The sequence below is a fragment of the Mustela nigripes genome, chromosome 16 (assembly GCF_022355385.1).
Source record: "Mustela nigripes isolate SB6536 chromosome 16, MUSNIG.SB6536, whole genome shotgun sequence".
Classification (NCBI taxonomy): domain Eukaryota; kingdom Metazoa; phylum Chordata; class Mammalia; order Carnivora; family Mustelidae; genus Mustela; species Mustela nigripes.
The window spans coordinates 22,428,711-22,437,037 of record NC_081572.1 but is presented as its reverse complement, the minus strand read 5'-3'; the positions used below and the strand labels follow the sequence as shown (position 1 = coordinate 22,437,037).

Genomic DNA, 8,327 nt, shown 5'->3' with positions numbered 1-8,327 from the left:
GCCTGGGTGGCTCAGTGGGTTAAGCCTCTGCCTTCGGCTCGGGTCATGATCTCAGGGTCCTGGGATCGAGCCCCGCATTGGACTCTGCTCAGCGGGGAGCCTGCTTCCTCCTCTCTCTCAGCCTGACTCTCTGCCTGCTTGTGATCTCTGTGACAAATAAATAAATAAAATCTTTTTCTTTAAGTTTTTTTTTTTAGATTATTTATTTATTTATTTAACAGAGAGATCACAAGTAGGCAGAGAGGCAGGCAGAGAGAGGGGGAAACAGGCTCCCAGCTGAGCAGAGATCCCAATGCGGGGTTCAATCCCAGGACCCTGAGATCATGACCCGAGCCAAAGGCAGAGGCTTAACCCACTGAGCCACCCAGGCGCCCCTAAATAAATAAAATCTTTAAAAAAACATTTATTTATTTGACAGAGAGGGAGAGAGAGAGAGATCACAAGTAGGCAGAGAGGCAGGCAGGGTTGGGGGGAAGCAGGGCCCCCACTGAGCAGAGAGCCTGACACAGGCTTCAATCCCAGGACCCCAGGATCATGACCTGAACCAAAGGCAGAGGTTCTAACCCACTGAGCCACCCAGGCGCCCTTAATTTTTATTTTTACAGATTTTATTTATCTGACAGAGAGAGAGCACAGCAGGAGTAGCAGAAGGAGAGGGAGAAGCAGGCTCACAGAGCAGGGAACCTGATGCGGGACTTGATCCCAGGATCCTGGGATCATGACCTGAGCTAAAGGCAGACACTCAATGACTAAGCCACTTGGGCACCCCAACTCTGAGTTTTTAGATGAAAAGATACTTGGGGGGAAAGCCAGGTAAAATCAAAATGATCTTGGGGTATCTGGGTGGCACAGTTGGTTGAGCAAACGACTCTTGGTTTTGGCTCAGATCATGATCTCCAGGTCCTGGGATCAAGCCCATAGGGCTCCATGCTCAGCGTGGAGTCTGCTTGAGATATTCTTTCTCTCTCTCTCTCTCCCCCAGCCCCTGCCCCTACCACTCATGCTGTCTCTCTCTCTCAAATAAATAAATCCCAAATCTTAGGGGGGGGGGGGGAAGCAAGATGATATATAGAATTTTTATTGTTGCTATCATTAAAGATATAGACCCGGTTCTCAATGGAGGCTGCCCATTAGGATCCCCGAGAGCTCTTAAAAGATGCAGATGCCCTTGCCTTATGTACCCCCTGCTATTCTTAGGGAACCACTCTCATCTTTAATCTTCCAAGAACATTCTAAAGTGCAAAGGTTGAGAAACACTGGTATAGACTGCAGTCTAGAACATGTAATTTTCTAGCATTTCAGTAAATACTAAAGCAACACTCTATTGCGAAGAGGAATTTGGACATCCAGGATAATACATGTACTGAGGTTTCTATTTGTTCCGAGTGATGCGTTATAAACATAGAAAAGATTATCTAACCCATGAAAATGAATCATTACATAGTAAAAGGATTCTACTGGCATTTTATAGGATAAAGTAAAAGCATCCCACTGTGCAAAGACCGATACAAGCATGAGACAGACAAGCAGATGATTAAAGACATCTGCAAGTAAACACCCAAAAAGAAGGACATCCGTGCTGACCTTTGTGTTTTATGTTGGAGGGTATGTGAGGGGGCCAAAAAAAAAAAAAAAAAAAATCAAAAGAATATAAAATCAACTTCTGGTGCCTGGGTGGCTCAGTCATTAAGCGTCTGCCTTCAGCTCAGGTCATGATCCCAGCATCCTGGGATCGAGCCCCACACTGGGCTCCCTGCCCAGCAGGAAGCCTGCTTGTCCCTCTCCCACTCCCTCTCTTGCTGTGTCTCTCTCTGTCAAATAAAAAAGTAAAATATTTTATAAAATAAAATAAACTTCCTCCTATTCACAACAGATAAGCAGGCCTGAGGGTCAGCAAAGGATAAATGCTTCACTCCCAGCTCTGAAGCTGTTTGTCTATAGTCCCATCTCATTAACTAGAATCTGCAAAGCCCACATTTCTGATACATCAGGCATGCTGTGTAAAATCAAGCAAGATGTGTAATACTTTGCTGAATAAGAGTCAGAAGAGCATGTGACTCTTGATCTTGGGACTGTGAGTTCGAGCCCCACCATTAGCATACAGATTACTTTTTTTTTTTTTTCTAATTTTATTTATTTATTTGACAGAGAGAGAGAGAGAGAGAGATCGATCACAAGTAGGCAGAGACAGGCAGAGGCAGGGGGAAGCAGGCTCCCAGCTGAGCGGAGAGCCCAATGCGGGGCTCGATCCCAGGACTCTGGGATTATAACCTGAGCCGAAGGCAGAGGCTTAACCCACTGAACCACCCAGGCACCCCTGAATATGTGAAATTTATTGACATTAAATTATAATGTAGGCACCTGGCTAGAGAATGCAATTCCTGATCTTGGAGTTAATGAGTTTGAGCCCCATGTTGGGGACAGAGTTTACTTTAAAATAAAAAACAACACATTTTTAAAAATGTAAAATATGTAATTTACATAAAACATATAATGTATGTCTATACATTTAACGTAGTCTATGGTACTAGAAAACAAAATTTCATTCCCTTATCTCACTTGATGTATTAATGTCATAAATTTATTTTGTTCTATTTAAAAATCCTAAAACTGGGGCGCCCGCATCGGGGTCTCTGCTCCGCAGGCAGCCTGCTTCCTCCTCTCTCTCTCTTCCTGACTCTCTGCCTACTTGTGATCTCTGTCAAATAAATAAATTAAATATATAAAATAAAAATAAAAATCCTAAAACTATTTTTTTTTATTTTTTTTTAAAGATTTTATTTATTTATTTGACAGACAGAGATCTCAAGTAGGTGGGAGAGGGAGGCAGAGAGACAGAGGAGGAAGCAGGCTCCCCACTGAGCAGAAAGCCCAATGCAGGGCTTGATCCCAGAACCCTGGGATCATGACCCAAGCCAAAGGCAGAGGCTTAACCCACTGAGCCACCCAGGCGCTCCAATCCTAAAACTATTTTAAAACATTCCAAGTTTCACGCTTGAGTCAGAGTGGCCTTCTCCCCAATCCAGTGTCCTGAAAGAATGTGACTGTCACCATGCCTAAGTTCCATAATGCCACTTCCATGTGTAAATTGTACATATACACACCACCCTGAATGCCACCGATCCTCCTGTCATAAGTATTAAGGAAAAGCCCTAGATGCCCAATGGGGACAGTATGCCACACACCACCCAGGAGACTTACCCACAAGGACATGAACAAAGAGAAGGACAGTATCGATTTCTTTGATTTTAGTCTATGTGTTGTTTTCATTAAATTTAATAATGTACTGTATGGGGCACCTGGGGACCAGGTCAGTTAAGCGTCTGCCTTCGGCTCAGGTCATGGTCCCAGGGTCGTGGGATGAAGCCCCATGTCAGGCTCCCTGTTGAGCAGGGAGCTTCCTTCTCCCTCTCCCCCAACTTGTGTGCTCTCTCTCTCTCTCTGGAAAATAAATTAATAAAATCCTTTTTTTAAAATGCACTATATATACATTTTATACTTTTCATCTTTCTCAGAATACATCTGCTGCCACCTTATTGTAGGAGATGGATAGGATGACGGTCCCCTGCTGTCCCTAGCCTATATTCTACATGAGGAAACTGAAGTAGGGTGAAATGGAGTGGGACGGTCCACCGTCATACAACTTTTACTGATAGGCATGATGCACCAGCTTCCACGAGGCCTCACTGAGTCCATGAACAAACAGAAGCAGGACTGAGGCCCAGTCACACTCGGAGAGGTAGGATGGAAGCAATCGTCCTCAGGCCTGCTTATGAACCACCAGGCATGCGCCAGGCCTACACTAAGCCCTTTCCACGCTCTCTCGTCTGTTTCCCCCACAAACCTTGGGAATCAGGTACCCTCACTCCGCTGGCTCCTCTGAGGTAACTGAGCCCCCAAACTTGCTCCCAGGGGACACAGTTAGGCTAGTACATGCAAAGCCAGCCTGAGGTCGGACTGACTGAGCCCAGGTCAGGCTGACTCCAAAACCCAAGCTCCCAGCCAGCAGCTCTAAGCAAGCGGGTGCGGGCCAGCCTCAGCCCCACCACCCCGCTGCAGCCTCAGCCTCTCACTCACTTGACAGCCCCGACGTCCTCAGCATAGCGCTGCATCTCCTCCCGGGCCCGCTCCTCCCGCAGCTCCCGCTGCAGCTCCTCAATCTTCTTCCGCTCAGCCTCATGCTTCTGCTCGGCCTTCCACACCTTCTCCACATTGCGAAGGGTCTGTGGGTGCCAGCTCTTCTTCAGATTCTGTGGTGGACGAAGGGGGGAGAACACAAGACAGGTGGTGGGCGGGTGAAGGGGGTATGCCCCCCCCCATTCCCTACTCATGCCCAAGCAGACATCTAAAGGCAAGATGTCCTGCACAATGGCGAGGTTGACACCCAATAATCTCTCACACATCTGGGGCGTTTGTTCAAGTATATAAAGCTTCAAGATAGGGGCTCCTGGGTGGCTCAGTCGTTAAGAGTCTGCCTACAGCTCAGGTCATGATCCCAGGGGCCTGCGATCGAGCCCCACACTGGGCTCCCTGCTCGGCGGGGGGCCCACGTCTCCTTCTCCCACTCCCCCTGCTTGTGTTCCCTCTCTCCCTTGTCTCTCTAAGTCAAATAAATAAATAAAATCTTAAAAAAATTACAAAGCTTCAGGATAGAACAGGCCTGGATTCCCTTTGAACACTTTCAGCTTGAAATGCTTATGGATCAGACTTCAACTGGCCATGCCTGAAATAAGGGGCAGTGGTGACAGTACAGGGGGAACGGGCAGAGAGGTGGGAAGGTAAACTCTGAAAGGCAACAGAACTCTAGTGCGTTTGGCAGGAGATGTTCATTTTTATGAACACATCTTCTGCTCCTTGAGTCCGGTTAGCCGGCCTTCACCTTATGTGTTTTACCTCCCCATCAAGTACCTCTTTCAACCTTCCTTCCCAGGAATCTCCCCTCAGTTCCAATTTCCCCTTCACAGGGCACCCTGAAGCACCTCAAGAATGCTTCTCCTCTCCCCTCTCCCCATAAGCCACTGTTCTGGTTCAGCTGCCAACCAGGGAAGGTTTCCTGGAAGAAGTGACATCTCATGACAATTACGATTTAGCCCAGTGATGTAGGAAGCAGGGAGGAGTAGGAGTAGATTTCCAGAGGGAACAGCACACACAACTACAGGCCCAGCGGTGAGAAAGAACATAGCACAAGTGATTCTGTGGGGCTAAAGAAGGCATGCAAGCAGGTGAGGAGGGGGGTCGAAGATGAAGCCAACTAAGCCATCTAAGAAAGGAACAGACTAAGAGCCTTATAAAGCATGTTAAGGGAGTGGGCTTTATCCTGTGGACAGTAAGAAACACTAAACAGTCACATGCAGGTGACAGGCATAACTAGCTATCGTGTTTAGAATGCACTGGAGGGGGCGCCTGGATGGCCCAGTCAATTAAGTGTCTGCCTTTGGCTCAGGTCATGATCCCAGGGTCCTGGGATCGAGTCCTGCATCAGGCTGCTTGCTCAGCAGAGAGCATGCTTCTCCCTCTTCCTCTTCCACTCCCCCTGCTTGTGCTCTCTCTCTCTCTCTCTCTGACAAACAAATAAATAAAACCTTTAAGGGGAAAACAAACAAACAAACAAACAGAATGCACTGGAGAGGGCAGAGACTGAGGACCAGGAGATCAGTTAAGAGGCCTAAATGAGAAAACGTACACAAAGTTCCTGGCATATAGAAGGTATTCAGGCAATGAGAGCTGTCCTTTCTTTCTTTTCCACCTTGTCCTTCTTTTCTCTTTATCAGGTTGCTCAGTCCACTACCCCTACCCCGTCTCTGGCCTTGTACTACTGGTCTCCCTCTCCCTCCTTCAACACAGGTAATTCTGCCCCCCAGGAAACATTTGGCAGTGTTTAGAGAGATTTTTGGTTGTCCCAACTGAAGGAGAAAGGTGCTAGTGGCATCCGGTGGCTAGTGGCCAAGGATGCTGCTGAACATCCTACAATGCACAGGACCCCCCACCTACCCACCCACCACCCAAAAGCAGAACAAAGAGTTATCCCACCCAAAGTGTCAACAGCACCAAGGCTGAGAAACCCTGAACTAGAGCTTTCCTGTCCCTAACTGCCATTACCTGAAGAATACACTAAATTGGGGCCCCTGGGTGTCTCAGTCAGTTAAGCGTCTGCCTTTAGCTCAGGTCATGATCTCAGGGTCCTGGGATAGAGTTTTCGAAATCCCTCCTTTGGGGGGGGGGGTCCTGCTTCTCCCTTTCCCCTTGCCCCACCTCCACTCGTGCTCACTCAATCTCTTTTTCTCTCTCTCTCTCATAAATAAATAAACAAAAAGAATACACTAAACTGTATGAATCCTGGAGTCTTGGAAAACATTCTAACCAACAACACCTGACAAATTCCAATACAGATCCTGGACAGGTGGCAAAATTTGTTTGCTGATTCAGTCAGCAACACTTTAAAGGGGTTAGCGTTTTTCTGATCTTGCACCATGCTCTTGTAGCTCCTTTGCCCTATCTGGAGCTCAGCACCCTACAAATGAACTACTATACAGTTCAAGAGAAATTCCCACGTAACTTATATTAAGTGCTATAATTCAGAATACAGGGCGCCTGGGTGGCTCAGTGGGTTAAAGCCTCTGCCTTCAGCTCAGGTCATGATCCCAGGGTTCTGGGATCGAGCCCCGCCACGGGCTCTCTGCTCAGCAGGGAGCCTGCTTCCTCCTCTCTCTGCCTGCCTCTCGGCCTACTTGTAATCTCTGTCTGTCAAATAAATAAATAAAATCTTAAAAAAAAAAAACTTCTATAATTCAGAATACAGCTCTGTCACTACAGATCAGAATATAGCACTGAAGGAGGAGTGGAAGTCAGAGACATGGATGTGAAAAAATAACTTCAGGTTTAAAATAGGTATGACTCAAAAATAAAATAAAATAGATATGGCTCAGGGGCAAAGACAATGGGGTACGACCACTCCTACTACAGCCCAAAACATGACTAAACTCCCAGCTGAGGAAGAGAGAAGTGTCCCAAGACAAGATAAACAAAACAAAGCCCGCGTGACTTGGTATCTGCCTCCTTTCATAGGCATGGTTCCACCACCTCCACCTCCTCCAGGGCCTTCCCAGAATTTCCAGCCGGGAAGGGCCCCAGCAACAAACACACAAACACCAGTCGCCACCGTTGGCGACACACGTCGCACACCTTCCCAGGCCTCTGCCTGGTCCCTCCGTGACCCCAGAGATCGGGCCCCTCTCCGAGGCTACAGCTCCCTTCGTACGAAAGCACGGCCGTGTAGCCATGGTCACCCACTTCCACACCCTCCAATTTCCGTCCCCAATCCGGGTCGGTCCCTGGTTCCGTCCTCCCCCGCCCAGGTCTCCCTCACTTACCAGATCTCCGCCCCCCATGACAGCGGAGAAGTTTCGTCTCTACGCGGACCTGCAGGGATCAGGAGGGATCGAGAGGAAACGCAGAGAAACAGCTCAGCTGCTACCTGGCTGCCACTTTTACTGCCCGATCCAGAGCCCACTTCCGGGAGGGCGTCCTATTACTGCGTCGGCGTCGCAGGACGATGACGTTCAGCACTTTGTCGCGCAGTGCGGTGTTAGCGTCACGGCTAGTCTCACAGCGTGGGGCCCAGATCTCGCGGCGCCTGCGGTCCGGTTTTGGGCACCTCTGTTGGCACCTCACCGGGTTTCCGGAACGCTGTGTTGAAACCGGGCTGCCCGGGCCACTTCGAGTCGACTGGGGCTCCGCCCCGCCGGCCTGTTGCCATGGCAGCGCGCCACGACGTTCACCCCGCACCCCCTAGGCGCCACTGCCAATTTGCCTAGTTCGCCTCCACCCAGCCCTTCCCGCCCACACCCGCCTGTAAGAAACGCTTTTCAAACCCACACTCCTGTGCCAGCTCCACTCAGCGTCCGCTCTTACTCCCAGCCTAGCTTATCGAGGGAAGTAGAAAGCGTCCCGCAGAAATTCCATCGGCGTCCCTGCACCAAACCTTTATTATTTTTTTATTGGCTGAGGCCCACCCACATTAGACTTTTTCTATCCAAAAGGCGGGGCTCAAACTCACGACCCTGAGATCAAGAGCCTGCTCTACGCACTGAATCAGCCAGGCGCTCCTTCCTGCACCAAACCTTTAGAATCTTCCAGCCTCTCCTTTTCCTTTCCCTTCACTTATGCTGGAAGAGGCGTCCTTCTTAAGTCCTGACGCTTCATCAGCTCTGGATCCGACCCCTTACATCTGGGATTACAGATACCTTCCTCTATCCCGTGGCGCCTTCCGGACTGGCCCTTTGTCATCAGCATTTTTTTTTTTTTTTAATGATTTCATTTATTTTTTA

The 8,327-nt window shown here is 48.7% G+C and overlaps 1 protein-coding gene across 2 annotated transcripts in view; it reads right to left on the bottom strand.

Moving 5' to 3' along the window:
* CWC25 (CWC25 spliceosome associated protein homolog) overlaps nt 1-7,722 on the bottom strand; it is a 24,186-nt gene extending 16,464 nt beyond the window's left edge. The window contains exons 1-2 of one of the 2 annotated variants that reach the window (XM_059379549.1): nt 7,371-7,722; nt 4,078-4,250 (exon numbers count right to left, since the gene is read on the bottom strand). In XM_059379549.1, the coding sequence (XP_059235532.1) occupies nt 4,078-4,250; nt 7,371-7,388 (191 nt within the window). In that variant the 5' untranslated portion in view covers nt 7,389-7,722. The remainder of the gene's footprint in view (nt 1-4,077; nt 4,251-7,370) is intronic. The other variant, XM_059379548.1, reaches the window with a different exon arrangement.
* Between the last annotated feature and the right edge of the window lie 605 nt (nt 7,723-8,327).